This window comes from Phyllobates terribilis, unplaced genomic scaffold (assembly GCF_046119375.1).
Source record: "Phyllobates terribilis strain yellow unplaced genomic scaffold, ASM4611937v1 Scaffold_5__5_contigs__length_657084704, whole genome shotgun sequence".
In the NCBI taxonomy this organism is placed as follows: domain Eukaryota; kingdom Metazoa; phylum Chordata; class Amphibia; order Anura; family Dendrobatidae; genus Phyllobates; species Phyllobates terribilis.
This window is the reverse complement of record NW_027362765.1, coordinates 55313784-55332181: the sequence shown is the minus strand read 5'-3', so window position 1 is coordinate 55332181 and position 18398 is coordinate 55313784. Positions and strand designations below refer to the sequence as shown.

Below are 18398 nucleotides of genomic sequence, written 5' to 3'. Positions count from 1 at the left end.
TATATGATACCTTTGTGCCTAGAAGAGGATGTTTTGTTTTGAAACTACTGGAGGTTTTACGAAGTCAATAAAACTTCACATGTTTGAGCTAAACCTCATTGCCTGTGTGAACACTACCAGCGACTTAAAAGTGAGTGAATCCCTTCAAAACTTAGTCATTGGGGGGCGATTCATCAAGACTGGTAATTCTCTTGCCTTTCTTGATGGGAGGGGGGCGTTATGGAGCAAACACATCTGACTCATTAAGAGCATCACACCTTTTTATAAATAAGGCAAGGCGCGTAGTGACGTGCGCCACTATGTGCTCCTTGCCACAAATCTTATTCCAGCCCATAGGCGGATTATAATGAGGGAAATCTGGGCTACTGCCCGGGCCCAAGGGTCCTGAGGGGGAGAGGAAGGGGGGGGGGGGCAGGGAGAGCCATAGCCAGATTGCACTCATTATAATGTTTTGTTCGCCACATTTCTGGGCCGGTATCTTTTATGGAGCACTGCTGGCAATATAGAGAATGGCAGCACAGCTCCAGGGAAGCTCCCATTGCCGATCCTGTGAAGTACCTCAGCCAGTCTCGTCAGGATGACGTCATCGAATGTACAAGCCCGCCACAAAAAGAGGTGGCGCCGCAGGAGACAGTATGGAGAGGTAAGTATTAAAAAAATTTTTTTTATAATAAAGGGAATGAAATGGAGTTGGGAGAGAGAATATTATAGCGAATTAAAGGTGGGGGGTGAGAGAGAAGAAATTATAATGAATTGGGGCGGTAGGAGAAAGGATATGACATACTGAATTGGGGTAAGAGGCATGTAATTATAATGTATCAGGGGAGCGGGAGGTGTACAGTGGTGGGGCGTTGAGGACGCAGGAGAGTGACTGGCAATGAATTGGGGGATGTACAACCCCTGGCAAAAATTATAGAATCACCGGGCTCGGAGGATGTTCATTCAGTTGTTTAATGTTGTTGAGAAAAAGCAGATCACAGACATGGCACAAAACTAAAGTCATTTCAAATGGCAACTTTAGGGCTTTAAGAAACACTAAAAGAAATCAAGATTAAAAATGTGGTACTCAGTAAGGGTAATTTTTTTCAGACCAAGCAGAGGGAAAAAATTATAGAATCACTAAATTCTGAGGAAAAAAATATGGAATCACCCTGGAAATTTTCATTTCCAAAACTAACACCTGCATCAAATTAGATCTGATAGTTAGTCTGCATCTAAAAAGGCGTGATCACACTTTGGAGAGCTGTTGCACGAAGTGGATTGACATGAATCATGGCTCCAACACAAGAGATGTCAATTGAAACAAAGGAGAGGATTATCAAACTCTTAAAAGAAGGTAAATCATCACGCAATGTTGCAAAAGATGTTGGTTGTTCACAGTCAGCTGTGTCTAAAATTTGGACCAAATACAAAAAACATGGGAAGGTTGTTAACACCTTACTGGCCCAGGGCACATAAGCCTCGCCCATCGGTGATCCGTCACGTGATCGCGGGTCACCGATGGGTGGGCATGACAACCCTGGGTCTGCAGCAGACTCCAGTGGTTGTCATGTAAAGATTACTATGAGCACCACCTAGTTGTCGGCGCTCATAGCACAGGAGCATTTCTGCTAAACAGAAGTGATCTGCTCATCACCTCTATGTAGCAGAGGCGATCGGACAGTTGCTGCTTCTAGTCTCCTATGGAGACTATAGAAGCAAGCAAAAAGTTTTTTTAAAAAAAAATCCAAACGGCAGAATTACATTTTTTTGGTCACCGCAACATTGCAATAAAATGCAATAACGGGCGATCAAAACATTGTATCCCCAAAATGGCATCAATAAAAACGTCAGCCTGGTGCGCAAAAAATAAGCCTTCACCCGGCCCCAGATCCCGAAAAATGGAGACGCTACGGGTCTCGGAAAATGGCACCATTTTTTTAATTTTTTTTTAGCAAACTTTGGATTTTTTTTCACTACTTAAATAAAAAAGAACCTATACATGTTTGGTTTCTACGAACTCGTAATGACCTGGAGAATAATAATGGCAGGTCAGTTTTAGCATACAGTGAACGTGGAAAGAAAAAAAATTGCATTTTTTTTGCAATTTCACCGAACTTGGAATTTTTTTCCCGTTTACCACTACACGATATGGTAAACCTAGTAATGGCGTTTAAAAGTACAACTTGACCCGCAAAAAATAAGCCCTCACATGGCCAAATTGCCCAAAAAATAAAAATGCTATGGCTCTGGGAACAAGGGGAGCAAAAAACGAAAATGCAAAAACGGAAAATCCCAAGGTCGCGAAGGGGTTAAAGGCAAACATACTGGTAGACCAAGGAGGATATCAAAGCGTCAAGACCGGAAACTTAAAGCACTATGTCTGTAAGAAACCGCCTAAAGGAAATGGGATTTACATACAGAAAAGCTAAACATAAGCCATCATTAACACCTAAACAGAAAAAAACAAGGTTACAATGGGCTAATCAAAAGCAATCGTGGACTGTGGATGACTGGATGAAAGTCATATTCAGTGATGAATGGCGAATCTGCATTGGGCAAGGTGATGATGCTGGAACTTTTGTTTGGTGCCGTTCCAATGAGATTTATAAAGATGACTGCATGAGGAGAACATGCAAATTTCCACAGTCATTGATGATATGGGGCTGCATGTCAGGTAAAGGCACTGGGGAGATGGCTGTCATTACATCTCAATAAATGCCCAAGTTTACATTGATATTTTGGACAGTTTTCTTATCCCATCAATTGAAAGGATGTTTGGGGATGATGACATCATTTTTCAAGATGATAATGCATCCTGCCATAGAGCAAAAACTGTGAAAACATTCCTTGAAAGAAGACACATAAGGTCAAAGTCATGGCCTGCAAATATTCCGGATCTCAATCCAATTGAAAATCTTTGGTGGAAGTTGAAGAAAATGGTCCATGACAAGGCTCCAACCTGCAAAGCTGATCTGGCAACAGCAGTCAGAGAAAGTTGGAGCCAGATTGATGAAGAGTACTGTTTGTCACTCATTAAGTCCATGCCTCAGAGACTGCAAGCTGTTATTAAAGCCAGAGGGGGTGCAACAAAATACTAGTGATGCATTGGAGTGTTCTTTTGTGTGTTTGTTTTTCATGATTCTATATTTTTTTCCTCAGAATTGAGTGATTCCATCATTTTTTCCCTCTGCTTGGTCTGAAAACAATTACCCTTACTAAGTACCACATTTTTAATCTGGATTTCTTTTAGTATTTCTTAAAGCCCTAAAGTTGCCATTTGAAATGACTTTAGTTTTGTGCCATGTCTGTGATCTGCTTTTTTTCAACAACATTAAACAACTGAATGAACATCCTCCGAGCCCGGTGATTCCATAATTTTTGCCAGGGGTTGTAGTACAATGGCTAATTAATTTATATATTTATTGGGTAGGGAAAAGTAGCTAACTATAGTTAACAGGGGCACAGTGGTAGATTATTAATTTAGATTTGCAATCGTGGGTTGTATAATAGCTAATTATATATTAATGGTGAGTTTATAGAGTTGAGCTCAAAAGTTTACATACCCCGGCAGAATTTTTCCTTTCTTGGCCTTGTTTCAGAGAATATGAATGCTAACAAAAAACTTTTTCTCCACTCATGGTTATTGGTTGGGTGAAGCCATTTATTGTCAAACTACTGTGTTTTCTCTCTTTAAATCTTAATGACAACCAAAAACATCCAAATGACCCTGATCAAAAGTTCACATACCCTGGTGATTTTGGCCTGATAACATGCTCAGAATTTGACACAAATGGGTTTGAATGGCTACTAAAGGTAACATCCTCACCTGTGACCTGTTTGCTTGTAATCAGTGTGTGTGCATAAAAGCTGAGTGAGTTTCTGGGATCCAAAAGCTAGAAAAGACAGCGCACATAGGGCTTTATCCGTATAAAAGTAAATACCAGGTCCCACAATCAGTCTGACTCACCTTCTGAGGTTGTGTGAGTCACAACCAACTGTAAAGCACCTGTCAGATGGCCGCTGCAGGAGACCCCGCTGATCAGTAGACAATGAGAGGAGATAAGAAGCCGGGCTGATCCTCCGCGCTGATCCAGAGACCCTGAGGAAGTGGCAGTGTAGCCACGAAACGCGTAGGCCAAGGAATAAAGAAAGTATTGGTTTATCATTAACCCTTGTGTGTCTCTGGACCAGGGCGGAGGATCAGCTCGGCTTCTTATCTCCTCTCATTTTCTGGGATCCAGACAGACTCTTGCATCTTTCATCCAGTCACTGACATTTCTGGATTGTGAGTCATGGGGAAAGCAAAAGAATTGTCAACGGATCTACGGGAAAAGGTAGTTGAACTGTATAACACAGGAAAGGGATGCAAAAATATATCCAAGGAATTGATAATGCCAGTCAGCAGCGTTCAAACTGTGATTAACAAATGGAAAATGAGGGGCGCTACAAAAAACAAACTACAGTCAGGTAGACCAACAAAAATTTCGGCCACAACTGCCAGGAAAATTGTTTGGGATGCAAAGAAAAACCCACAAATAACAGCTGAAATTCAGGACTCTCTGAAAACTAGCGGTGTGGCTGTTTCAAGATTAGGAGGCACAATTAGGAGGCACTTGAAGAAAAATGGGCTGCATGGTCGAGTCGCCAGAAGAAAGCCATTACTGCGCAAATGCCACAAAGTATCTCACCTACAATACGCCAAACAGCACAGAGACAAGCCTCAAAACTCCTGGAGCAAGGTAATTTGGAGTGATGAGACCAAAATTGAACCTTTTGGCCACAACCATAAACGTTACATTTGGAAAGAGGTCAACAAGGCCTATGATGAAAGGAACACCATTCCTACTGAAAAGCATGGAGGTGGATCGCTGATGTTTTGGGGATGTGGGAGTTACAAAGGCACAGGAAACTTGATAAAAGTTGAATGCAGCACGTTATCAGCAAATACTGGAGGCAAATTTGAACTCATCAACACGGAAGCTGGGCATGGGACGTACTTGGGCGTTCCAACATGACAACAATCCAAAACACAAGGCAAAGTCGACCTGTCATTGGCAACATCAGAACAAAGTGAAGGTTCTGGAGTGGCCATCTCAGTCTCCTGACCTCAATATCATTGAGCCACTCTGGGGAGATCTCAAGCTCGCAGTTCATGCTATACAGCCCAGGAATTTACAGTAACTGGAGGCTTTTTGCCAAGAAGAATGGGCAGCTTTACTATCTGAGAAAATAAAGAACCTCATCCACAACTACCACAGAAGACTTCAAGCTGTCATTGATGTTAGAGGGGGCAATACACGGTATTAAGAACTGGGGTATGTGAACTTTTGATCAGGGTCATTTGGATGTTTTTGGTTGTCATTAATATTTAAATAGAGAAAACACAGTAGTTTGACAATAAATGGCTTTACCCAACCAATAACCCTGAGTGGAGAAAAAGTTTTTTTGTTATCATTCATATTCTCTGAAACAAGGTCAAGAAAGGAAAAATTCTGCCGGGGTATGTAAACTTTTGAGCACAACTGTATCTGTATTCAGTGGCGCAGGGTGGGGGATTTCTTAACCAGGAAACAAATGTGTAAATATGTGTGACCTGTTTTATTTTCAGTGCGGCATACTCTGCAGTGACCGAGTCACAGCACCAGGATGTCAAAATGAAGGTTTGACAAGATGAAGAAGAAAAAGGCTGTAATCAGAGGAGACTTCAGCGGCAAGTTACTGGATGTAAATATTTATTCTGTATAGGGGGACTGTATAGGGGTAAGTTTACACAAACCGACCGGCAGCACTAAACGACCACTAATCAGAAACCGATCGGCAGTCCTAGGACATACTTGGATACTCACATAAAGCAACATCAGGGGCAGTGGCTATGGTCCTCCCAAAAGCAAAGCTCCATCAGTGACCCCAGTCTCCAGGGCGGGGCTAGTCCCTGCTCTAATGAGCATGAGTCGGTTTTAAATTCCGAAGTATGCTCAGTAGAGTCCGGTCACTGTGCATTGTTCTTCTCAGTGCACAGTGACAATTGCGCACTCTCTCACCAGCTCTGATCAGAAGTGATGAGAAGGCAGCAGATTGCACTGTCATTGCACAGTGTAAGTAAAGAACAAGCAAACAAAGACCACCACTTGTGGATGGGGTGCTCATCTCTGCTCGCTCATTTTCTCCTTACAATGTGCACTAACCATGAGCTCTCTTGCTAGTCTCAGTCATTTTGCATCTGCAGATGTGCACCAGAGCACCTGTGTGTTAATCCCATTATCTATCACATGATCTCTCAAGGGAATCATGTGACAAGTCATGCAATACATTAGGTACTGGAGGACCACGAGCTCTAAACTGCACACAGCCTTGTCTACTCTTCATCCACCCATGCTCCAGCCCCTGCCATTTCAATTTTACCCATTGAAAGTTTACCAATAAATATGTGTTAATGAAAAAATATTATCAAAATCTGTGTAACACTCTAAAAAATCAATACATTATTGTAGCATCAAAAGAATATCTCAAAAGGATATGTAACTTCAATGCAGTGAGTGGTCCCTACTCACCTGTGCGGTTACCTGCATGAATTTCCTCTTTACACCGCTCATCACCCCTCACATACGTCTCTGTAGTATTAATATGGGTCAGATCTTCACCCTGAAACAAATATTGTAAAAGTCACAGACAGATGCAGAAGTCACTGTAGCGTCGGCGTCCCTGCCTCCTGCTAGGCAGGGACGCCGTTCCCCTCACCTCTCCGCTCCGTGCCCGGCGTCTTCCTCCCGCTCTGCTGGCAGCGCGCGCTGCTTCCCGGTCACTGTGCTTTGGGCGCGTTCGCGCGCTCCCTCTCTCTTAAAGGGGCCGCGCGCGCCATCCTAAGGAGTCCCCGGCCAATGGCCGGAGGACCTCACCACATATAAGGCACCTCCTCCAAAATGGAGGTGCCCGAGCAATGTTGTTGCAAAGTCTTTCAACTCTGCTTCAGCCCTCAGGTCCCGTTGCCTGATACCTGCCTGATACCTGCCTGATATCTGCCTGATATCTGCCTGATATCTGCCTGATATCTGCCTGACTTCTGTCTACCTACCTTCTGTAATCCTGTGGTCCGACAGTCTGCCTACCAGCACCTGCCAGTCTGTCTATGGATCAGTCCGCCCGCGGACCAGGAAGTACCTGCCAGATACCTGCCTGCCTGCCTGTCCAGAGACTCTGACCCGCTCACCTTGGAGCGCTCACCTGCTACCCGCCTGCTAGCCTACCTGGAGGCTTAGCCGTCACCTGCTGTGACCACCTGCCCGTCCAGAGACTCTCACCCGCTCACCTGAGAGCGCTCTCCTGCTACCTGCCTGCTAGCCTACCTGGAGGCTTAGCCGTCACTTGCTGTAACCACCTGCCGGCCTAGAGACTCTTACCCTGTTGTCATTGCCGTGACCACCCACCTGTCAAGAGACTGTCCCTGTCACTTGCTGTGACCGCCCTGCCCTTCTACCCTGAGACTGTCCTTGTCAACTGCCGTGTCTACCTACCCGCCTTCCCTGGGAGCCACCCGCTTCCTTACAAGGACTGCCCTTTGTATAGTAGCTCAGAGGTTCCACCTCCCAGACCCGTTACAGTTTGCTCGGGCCATGGAACCCGGTGGCACCCAAGCTCCCTCGCTCTCTGACCTATGTCATGAACTTTCCCGTCAGAGGTCCCAACAGGAGTCCATCCTGAGTCACCTGAGTAGTGTTAACTCTCGCCTGGACACACTGAGGGCCTCATCGGGAGCTGCTTCCACTCGCACACTTACTACCCCGGCACCGCCGCTGCCCATCAATACCATGGCATCCCTTCCCGGTCCCCGTCACTCCGCCCCGCCTCGTTGTGGTGGAGATCCCGGTCAGGCACGGGGCTTCATTAACCAGTGTACTCTGCACTTCGAACTTTTGGCACACCAGTTTTCCACCGACCGAGCCAAAGTAGCCTTCATCATGTCCCATGTCACGGGGGAGGCGCTGGCTTGGCTAAATCCTCTATGGGAGAGAGGAGATCCCCTGGTGTCCAACCTGCCAGCCTCTCTCACGGCTTTCCGGAAAGTCTTCGACGAACCAGGACGGAAGACCTCATCCGCATCATCTCTGCTACGCCTCCGTCAAGGAAGTCTCACCGTGGGCCAATATGCCATACGGTTCCGTACCCTTGCTTCGGAGCTTACCTGGGATAACGACGCCCTGGTGTCCATCTTCTGGGAGGGTCTGTCCGGCCGTATTAAAGATGAACTCGCCGGTCGGGACATTCCTACCACACTCGACGACTTAATAACACTTGCCACCCGTATTGACATCCGGTTCCAGGAGCGCACCAAAGAGGTCACCCGTGAGAGGAGGTTTCCACGCCTTGCTCCTACCTTTCAGAGACCCGTCACTTCCTCCGTTACTCCCCAGGCGAACTCACCCGAGCCTATGCAGGTCGACCAGACCAAGATGGCCAAAACCCGTCAAGAATTACGCCGTGCCGAGGGGAGCTGCTTCTACTGTGGCAGTAAGGAGCACCGGATCCGTTCCTGCCCGGAGAGGTCGGGAAACGCCTGTGTCTAGGATCGCTCAGAGGGGTCGTCCTAGACAAGAGTAAACCCTCTCCATCTCTGATGCTGTCGGTCTCTATCATCTGCGGAGAGAACCGTTAATTTGAACTAGCTCAACTTGACTCTGGAGCTGCCGGAAATCTCATTTCTCAATCCCTGGTAGAGATTCCGCATTCCCACCAAACCCCTGGCTGTACCCTTATCTGTCGCCTCCGTGGATGGGGGTCTCTTACCGCATCCCATTCAACTCATCACCGAATCCATAACTCTGCAGGTGGGAATGCTGCACTCAGAGAGCATCTTCTTCCATGTTCTGCCTGGACTCTCTCACGCCCTCTTGCTAGGCCTACCTTGGCTTCAGAAACATGCACCCGTGCTTGATTGGCAGACCGGAGAAGTCCTTCGCTGGGGACAGGACTGCCATAAGACTTGTTTAGTTCCCGTTCATCCTGCCCGTCCTTCTCCTACCCCAGCCAATCTACCCGGCCTACCGGCTCCCTATTGGTCTTATGCGGACGTCTTTAATAAAAGAGAAGCAGAGACATTACCCCCTCATATACCATACGATTGCCCAATTGACCTGATACCCGGCGCTACTCCTCCCCGTGGGCGTATTTACCCTTTGTCCGCTGCTGAGACCCGGTCCATGTCTGAATATATTGAGGAGAATCTGGCCAGGGGATTTATACAGAAATCTACCTCCCCGGCGGGAGCAGGCTTCTTCTTCGTCAAAAAGAAAGACGGCTCACTCCGTCCCTGCATAGACTATAGAGGCCTTAACCAGATCACGGTGAAAAATAAATACCCTCTTCCACTCATTCCCGAATTATTTGACCGTCTGAGGGGTGGTAGAATCTTCACCAAGCTGGACCTCCGTGGGGCGTATAACCTGGTTCGTATCCGTCAGGGGGATGAATGGAAGACGGCATTCAACACCCGGGACGGCCACTATGAATACCTTGTAATGCCCTTCGGTCTCTGTAACGCTCCCGCCGTCTTTCAAGAGTTGGTCAATGACATCTTCCGTGACCTTCTCTACTTCTGCGTGGTGGTATACCTGGACGACATCTTGGTCTTCTCTCCGGATCTTCTCACTCACCGGAGGGACGTTCGTCAGGTTCTGCTAGGCTCAGGCAGAACCACCTCTACGCAAAATATGAGAAGTGTCTCTTTGAGCAGACCTCGCTTCTGTTTCTGGGCTACATAATCTCTCAGACCGGCCTACGAATGGATCCTGAGAAACTGTCTTCCATCCAGAAGTGGCCCCGACCGGAGGGGTTGAAAGCTATTCAGCGGTTCCTGGGCTTCGCCAACTACTACCGCCTCTTCATTCCGCACTTCTCTTCCCGGACTGCCCCTATCTCTGCGCTTACCCGTAAGGGCGCTAATCCCAGAGAATGGCCGCCCGAAGCTGAGGAGGCCTTCCTTTCTTTGAAACAAGCTTTCTCCTCCGCCCCTGTGCTGCATTGTCCGGACGGCAACAAACAATTCTTCCTAGAAGTTGACGCTTCCTCCTCCGGAGCGGTACTCACCCAAAAGTCGTCTTCCGGAAGAAAGGTAACCTGCGGCTTCTTCTCCAAACTCTTCTCCTCTTCTGAGCGCAATTATTCTATAGGAGACCGAGAATTATTGGCCATTAAGCTGGCGCTGGAGGAGTGGCGTTACCTGCTCCAAGGGGCTCTTCACCCGGTAATAATTTACACGGACCATAAGAACTTGGCTTACCTCCAGAGTGCCCAGAGACTTAACCCGCTCCAAGCCCGGTGGTCCTTGTTCTTCACCCGCTTTGATTTCATTCTTCATTTTCGTCCGGCAGACAAAAACATCAAAGCTGATGCCTTGTCCCAATCCTTTTTGGTCTCTGATCTAGAGGAGGAGCCTAAGCACATCATCGACTCCGCCAAAGTAATGCAGGTAGCCCCCGTGAATCTAAATCGTCTTCCACCCGGTAAGACGTTTGTAACAGTACCTAATCGTGAGAAGGTCCTACACTGGGGACACTCGTCTAAGCTAGCTGGCCACGCTGGTCAGAAAAAGACCCTCCAGCTTATTATCCGGCATTACTGGTGGCCTACCCTGCACAAGGACGTAATAGACTTTGTTTCAGCCTGTGTGTCCAGCGCCCGCAACAAGGTTCCGAGACACCTGCCAGCCGGCCGCCTCCTTCCTCTTCCTGTACCTGCTGCCCCGTGGCAGCATATAGCTATGGACTTTATAACGGACCTCCCTGTCTCTGTCATTTGGGTGGTCGCTGACCGCTTTTCTAAGATGGCTCACTTCATTCCCCTGCCGGGCCTCCCGTCTGCATCTGAGTTGGCTAAAGACTTTATACATCATATTTTCCGTCTTCATGGTCTTCCTCTCCACATTGTATCCGACCGAGGGGTTCAGTTCACCTCTCGCTTTTGGCGAGCCATGTGTAAATTGCTGGGGGTCACCTTGGACTTTTCTTCTGCTTATCACCCACAGTCCAATGGTCAAGTAGAACGGATCAACCAAAATTTAACCAGTTACCTCCGGCACTTTATTAATGCTCACCATTCCGACTGGGTGGATCTTTTACCGTGGGCCGAATTTTCCTACAATAATCACGAGAGCGAATCTTCCTCCAAATCCCCGTTTTTTGTAGTCTACGGTCAGCATCCTTGGATCCCGTTTCCCGTCTCCACCTCGGTGGACAACCCGGCTGCGGAATCTATTGTTAGCGAATTTTCCTCCATTTGGGAGAGTACCAGATCCGCACTCCTTCAGTCATCCGAGCGGATGAAAAAACACGCTGACAAAAGACGTCTGGATCCACCGCAATTCCGTCCTGGAGATAAAGTCTGGCTCTCGTCCAAATATGTCCGGCTCAAGATTCCTTCCTATAAGTTAGGGCCTCGGTTCATCGGCCCACTGGAAGTTATCAAGCAAATCAACCCGGTGGCCTATAAATTGAAACTCCCGGCCAACTTGCGGATCCCTAACTCCTTCCATGTATCTCTACTCAAACCTGTGGTACTTAACTCTTTTTCCAAGTCTACAGGTTCACCTCCTGCTCTGGTTTCCGCTGAAGACGAGTTTGAGGTAGAGAACATTCTGGCCACCAAAAGGGTAAGAGGAAAGACCTTTTTTCTAGTGGATTGGAAGGGGTTTGGTCCTGAGGAGAGAACATCCATGCCCCTCTCATCCTTGATAAATTTCTCTCTGGCCTAAAAAAGGGGGGGCCTAAAGGGGGGGTACTGTAGCGTCGGCGACCCTGCCTCCTGCTAGGCAGGGACGCCGTTCCCCTCACCTCTCCGCTCCGTGCCCGGCGTCTTCCTCCCGTTCTGCTGGCAGCACGCGCTGCTTCCCGGTCACTGTGCTTAGGGCGCGCGCGCGCGCTCCCTCTCTCTTAAAGGGGCCGCGCGCGCCGTCCTAAGGAGTCCCCGGCCAATGGCCGGAGGACCTCACCATATATAAGGCACCTCCTCCAAAATGGAGGTGCCCGAGCAATGTTGTTGCAAAGTCTTTCAACTCTGCTTCAGCCCTCAGGTCCGGTTGCCTGATACCTGCCTGATATCTGCCTGACTTCTGTCTACCTGCTTGTAATCCTGTGGTCCGACAGTCTGCCTACCAGCACCTGCCAGTCTGTCTATGGATCAGTCCGCCCGCGGACCAGGAAGTACCTGCCAGATACCTGCCTGCCTGCCTGTCCAGAGACTCTGACCCGCTCACCTGGGAGCGCTCACCTGCTACCCGCCTGCTAGCCTACCTGGAGGCTTAGCCGTCACTCGCTGTGACCACCTGCCCGTCCAGAGACTCTCACCCGCTCACCTGGGAGTGCTCTCCTGCTACCTGCCTGCTAGCCTACCTGGAGGCTTAGCCGTCACTTGCTGTGACCACCTGCCCGTCCAGAGACTCTCACCTGCTCACCTGGGAGCGCTCTCCTGCTACCTGCCTGCTAGCCTACCTGGAGGCTTAGCCGTCACTTGCGGTGACCACCAGCCTGTCCAGAGACTCTTACCCTGTTGTCATTGCCGTGACCACCCGCCTGTCAAGAGACTGTCCCTGTCACTTGCTGTGACCGCCCTGCCCTTCTACCCTGAGACTGTCCTGTCAACTGCCGTGTCTACCTACCCGCCTTCCCTGGGAGCCACCCGCTTTCTTACAAGGACTGCCCTTTGTATAGTAGCTCAGAGGTTCGACCTCCCAGACTCGTTACAGTCACATCTATGATCAGCTCTAATCCTGTCATCTCCACAGTTCTCATTACACAAGTACAAAACATATAATACTGGTGGATAAGACAAGACTGAACACAAGACCTTCACAGCCGTCTACACATCATAGGAGAGATTTCATGACACCTTCTCTCCATCTACCTGATGATCCTGAAGAACATTGGGATCTTCTTGTTTACAGTCTTGTGGAAAAAGAGGACGGGGAGATCTCTCTGGTGTTGTCCGCTTACTGGATAAATCTAGAGGAGAGACATACAGGGACTGAATTTATTCTTTACATACAGATGATTATAGGCCGTGTGTATTTAGTCCTGTCTATTACCTGGTGGTGTGAGGGGCTGAGGAACCTCCATCATGACGTCCTTGTACAGATCTTTGTGTCCTTCTAAATACTCCCACTCTTCCATGGAGAAATAGACGGTGACATCCTGACACCTTATAGGAACCTAACATATACAATGATACAGTGATCACGATGATCCCTTCATAGCGTTATGGTATAATTTCCCAGCATTCCCAGCAGTGTTACCTCTCCAGTCAGCAGCTCAATCATCTTGTTGATGAGTTCTAGGATCTTCTGGTCATTGATGTCCTCATGTATCAGGTAGTGAGGTGGAGGCCCTGAGATAGGACACAGAGGTCTTCCCCATCCCTCAAACACAGGGGCCTGACCGTGCTCACTAGAGGTCTTCTTCACTACTGTGTAATCCTGGTTATGGAGAGACACATTAATAAATCTCACTACAGACATTTCCAGAGTCCTCACCTCTCCAGTTCTGTCCATCTGTTATTCCCATAGATAAGAATGATGTAATGTGACGTCATCAGAATCTCTCACCTCTCCAGTAAGCCGGAAGAGGATCTCTAGGGTGAGGTGTAATATCCTCTCCGCCATCTTGTCCCTGTCCCTATCCATCCTTGATGGGCCAATCAGGAAAATTCTCTTACACAGAAGATCTCCACTGAAAGGATCCGATATTGTAGGGACCTTTATGAAACAAGAATGTAAAATTACACAAATTCTGAGGGGAAACCAACGATGATATATAACAATTAGATGTTGAATTCTCTTTTCTCCTGTGGACTGGAACATAAATGGAATAGTTTACAAAGGTAGCACCTTCATGATAGCAATCACTGGCCATTATTTACTGTTTGCTGCTGGGAACAGACGTTCATCTGGAGACTGGCACGGGAGCCAAGCAGTGTTAAGCCCCCGTCTCACACAGCGAGATCGCTAGCGAGATCGCTGCTGTGTCACAGTTTTGGTGACGCAACAGCGACCTCACCAGCGATGTCGCTATGTGTTACACTTTGCAGCAATCAGGCCCCTGCTGTGAGGTCGCTGATCGCTGCAAAGTGTCCTGGACCATTTTTTGGTCGTTGCCCTCCCGCTGGTCAGCACACATCGCTGTGTGTGACCAGCGGGAGCAGCGATCAGGCTGGTAACCATGATAAACATCGGGTTACTACGGGCACACGCGCACCTAGTAACCCGATGTTTACCATGGTTACCAGCCTGCTCCTGCTTCAGCAGGCTGGTAACCAGGAGCAGGACATCGTGGAAAGATTCTTTCCACGAAGTCGCTGCTCCCCTGATCCCCAGGTCGTATCGTTGTCGGGATCGTTGCAGCATCGCTTAGTGTGACGGGGCCTTAATAGGCGAGTTATGGGATCATTAATGTATTACTTCTTTTATTATTTTACAACATTCTTGTTTTTTTTTTCTTCATATCTATCTATTAACTCCTTCACGACCTTTGACGCAAAGGCACGCCAAAGGTCGTGTCCCTGCCTTTGATGTGGGCACCGACACTGAGCCCGCATCTTTCCCCGCACTTGATAGCTGATTTAATCACCTTTCCAAAATTGTGGGTAAACAACTTTGTGATGTTGATACTTGTTCAAACTCACCTGTGGCAAGTAAAAGGCGTGCGCAATATGAAAATCACACCTGAAACAAGGTAAAAGGGGAGAAGCTGACTCAGTGTTTGCATTGTGTGTCTGTGTAAGCATGGAGAACAGAAAGAGAAGAGTACTGTCTGAGGACTTGAGAACCAAAATTGTTGAACATTATCAACAATCTTAAGGTTACAAGTCCATCTCCAAAGACCAGTGTCAGCGCAAAATATCTGTCGACATTTGAATAAAATGAAACGCTATTACAGGAGACCCAGGAGGACCCAACTGCTGGCGCAGAGACATAAAAAGGCTTGACTGAAGTTTGCCAAAATTTGTGAGCAAGTCAAAATCCTTCTGGGAAAGCATTTTGTGGACTGATGAGAATAAAATAGAGCCTTTTGGTAAAGGATATCATTCTACTGTTTACCGATTAATCTCTTCTTCTCCTCACCTTTGATCCGATTCTCCCATGCGAGAGTATGGGATCAGGGTAAAATGACACTCGGCTCACGCTTGCAACAGAGTTTGAGTCAAGTTTCATTAGTATATCGCATCGGATGCTACATGCTAATGTTACCCTAGCCTTTTACACTGTGTTCCAAATTATTATGCAAATAATATTTTCTCAGATTTTCCCAAGTTACCTATATGAATTGCAGTCATTGCAATTTTCCAGTCAAATAACTATTACAGTACATTTGAAAGGTTTTAGTACAAACTGCCTATGATAACAGTATATTTTTAAAAAAATAAAAAACTCAAACTGCACTCAAAATGCATGTTCCAAATTATTATGCACAGCAGAGTTTTCAACCTTTTCATTTTAATAAAGAACAAAAAAATGGTCATTTTTGAAATTATAAGCATTAGCAGGTTATTACAAACTGAAATCAAACAGTTTTCAACTCAAAAATTTATTCTAGGTGATGTTACATTTGCACATAGGACCCCTTGTTCGAAAGGAGCTTCTGAACTCTCGTCCATTGAATTTGTCAGGTTTTGGATGGTATCTGCTTTAATTGTTTTGCATGAGGACAGAATACCCTCCCAGGGCTGTTGCTTAGATGTGAACTGCCTCCCGCCATCATAGACACTCCTTTTGATGATGCTCCAGAGGTTCTCAATGGGGTTGAGGTCAGGGGAGCCTGGGTGCCACACCATAAGTTTGTCCCCTTTTATGCCCATAGCAGCCAGAGATGCAGATGTGTTATGTGCAGCATGAGACGGGGCATTATCATGCATGAAATGATCTCGATGGTCCAGATGGATGGAGTGGAGGATGGCTGGTTGATGGACACCCCATGCAAACACGGCTACGGCGCTAACAAGGAGGAGGTGGAGTAATGTTTTGGGCTGGAATCATGGGGAGAGAGATTGTCAGCCCTTTTAGGATCCCTGAAGGGGTAAAGATGAACTCCATAATGTATGTTGAGTTTCTCAAACAGCACTTCCTTCCATGGTTCAAGAAGAAGAACCGTGCATTCCGCAGCAAGATCATTTTCATGATAATGCCCCGTCTCATGATGCACATAACACATCTGCATCTCTGGCTGCTATGGGCATAAAAGGGGACAAACTTATGGTGCGGCACCCATGCTCCCCTGACCTCAACCCCATTGAGAACCTCTGGAGAATCATCAAAAGGAGTGTCTATGATGGCGGGAGGCAGTTCACATCTAAGCAACAGCTCTGGGAGGGTATTCTGTCCTCATGCAAAACAATTGGAAGCAGAAACCATCCAAAACCTGACAAATTCAATGGACGAGAGAGTTCAGAAGCTCCTTTGGAACAAGGGGTCCTATGTGCAAATGTAACATCACCTAGAATAAAGTTTTGAGTTGAAAACTGTTTGATTTCAGTTTGTAATAACCTGCTAATGCTTATAATTTAAAAAATGACCTTTTTTTGTTCTTTATTAAAATGAAAAGATTGAAAACTCTGCTGTGCATAATAATTTGGAACATGCATTTTGAGTGCAGTTTGAGTTTTTTATTTTTTTAAAAATATACTGTTATCATAGGCAGTTTGTACAAAAACCTTTCAATTGTACTGTAATAGTTATTTGACTGGAAAATTACAATGACTGCAATTCATATAGGTAATTTGGGAAAATCTGAGAAAATATTATTTGCATAATAATTTGGAACACAGTGTAGTTGATGCAAATTGATTCCCATGAACGGGTGCATCGGTCAAGTCAGTAATTTGTGGCCTTTGGACAGGAGCCCTGAGAACCTCCTCTAATCTGACGGCATCCGCAGCTCTTCTTTTGATTAGCTGTTCTGGTGCGACGTCATCATTGTAGCAAATATGAATTTCTTATTCAATTTGAAACAATTTGGGGGGGGATGTCATACCGTGTGGGGGTCATGAAAGGGAGATCGTACTGTGTGTGCAATACATGAGCCTGCTTCCTGTCTTTCAATGTTGCAAAATATTTTCAGTGGATGAAATGTAAAAATATTGTGGCTGTTAGAAAGTAACAACAACTACAGCGAAATAGTAGAGATGATGAAAATACACATCGGAGAGAGAGAGAAGACCCTGCTGACCATAAGAGCTTACACTCTACAGGGACCGCTGGTCTGTGATGGCCCCGGTATTGAGCACCACTATACAAGGTATGATAATCCAATACATGACATTGCTGCAGGACATTATGGGAAGGCCCATCCCACAACACTCTCTGATGCTTCAGCAGTGCCGGCAAGTTTATTTTTTGCAAATCGAATTTCGAAATTTTCAAACTGGCGTGAAATCACGAATTTCAGGAAATTCAGCTCATATCAATCTGCTCATCTCTGCTGTATAGACACAAAACTAAAGGGGTTAATGCGGCCTATGCCCAGTAATGGGGAATCTCCACATACCTCCACCTGCAGAGCCGCCACCACATATATGGCTGTTCTGTGCGCACAGGACCTGTGATGAGGTCACAGGAGGGGAGGAGTCAGGGGTCACATGATCAGGGGCCTCAGTGGATGCAGGACTCTGCTGTGCTGGTTGTCATGGTGCTGGATGAGGTGAAGGTTATGTGTGGGGTCAGGAGGGGTTTACAGTGTGGATGTAGCAGAGCCGTGTGTGTACGAGGTGTACGGAGCGGAGCCGCGTGTGTACGAGGTGTACGGAGCAGAGCCGCGCGTGTACGAGGTGTACGGAGCGTAGCCGTGTGTGTACGAGGTGTACGGAGCGGAGCCGCGTGTGTACGAGGTGTACGGAACGGAGCCGCGAGTGTACGAGGTGTACGGAGCGGAGCCGCGTGTGTACGAGGTGTACGGAGCAGAGCCGCGTGTGTACGAGGTGTACGGAGCGGAGCCGCGAGTGTACGAGGTGTACGGGGCAGAGCCGCGTGTGTACGAGGTGTACGGAGCGGAGCCGTGTGTGTACGAGGTGTACGGAGCAGAGCCGCGTGTGTACGAGGTGTACGGAGAGGAGCCGCGAGTGTACGAGGTGTACGGGGCAGAGCCGCGTGTGTACGAGGTGTACGGAGAGGAGCCGCGAGTGTACGAGGTGTACGGGGCAGAGCCGTGTGTGTACGAGGTGTACGGAGCGGAGCCGCGTGTGTACGAGGTGTACGGAGCGGAGCCGCGCGTGTACGAGGTGTACGGAGCGGAGCCGCGCGTGTACGAGGTGTACGGAGCAGAGCCGCGTGTGTACGAGGTGTACGGAGAGGAGCCGCGCGTGTACGAGGTGTACGGAGCAGAGCCGCGTGTGTACGAGGTGTACGGAGAGGAGCCGCGAGTGTACGAGGTGTACGGGGCAGA

At 47.6% G+C, this 18398-nt stretch overlaps 1 protein-coding gene across 1 annotated transcript in view; it reads right to left on the bottom strand.

The window, feature by feature from the left end:
• The window catches only part of LOC141271956 (uncharacterized), a 29553-nt gene extending 11988 nt beyond the window's left edge, over positions 1 to 17565 (bottom strand). Inside the window, exons 1-7 of the mRNA XM_073682209.1 lie at positions 17505 to 17565; positions 14647 to 14686; positions 13571 to 13720; positions 13262 to 13441; positions 13055 to 13178; positions 12874 to 12971; positions 6534 to 6624 (exon numbers count right to left, since the gene is read on the bottom strand). Coding sequence (XP_073538310.1) covers positions 6534 to 6624; positions 12874 to 12971; positions 13055 to 13178; positions 13262 to 13441; positions 13571 to 13720; positions 14647 to 14686; positions 17505 to 17530 — 709 coding nt within the window. The 5' untranslated portion in view covers positions 17531 to 17565. The remainder of the gene's footprint in view (positions 1 to 6533; positions 6625 to 12873; positions 12972 to 13054; positions 13179 to 13261; positions 13442 to 13570; positions 13721 to 14646; positions 14687 to 17504) is intronic.
• Between the last annotated feature and the right edge of the window lie 833 nt (positions 17566 to 18398).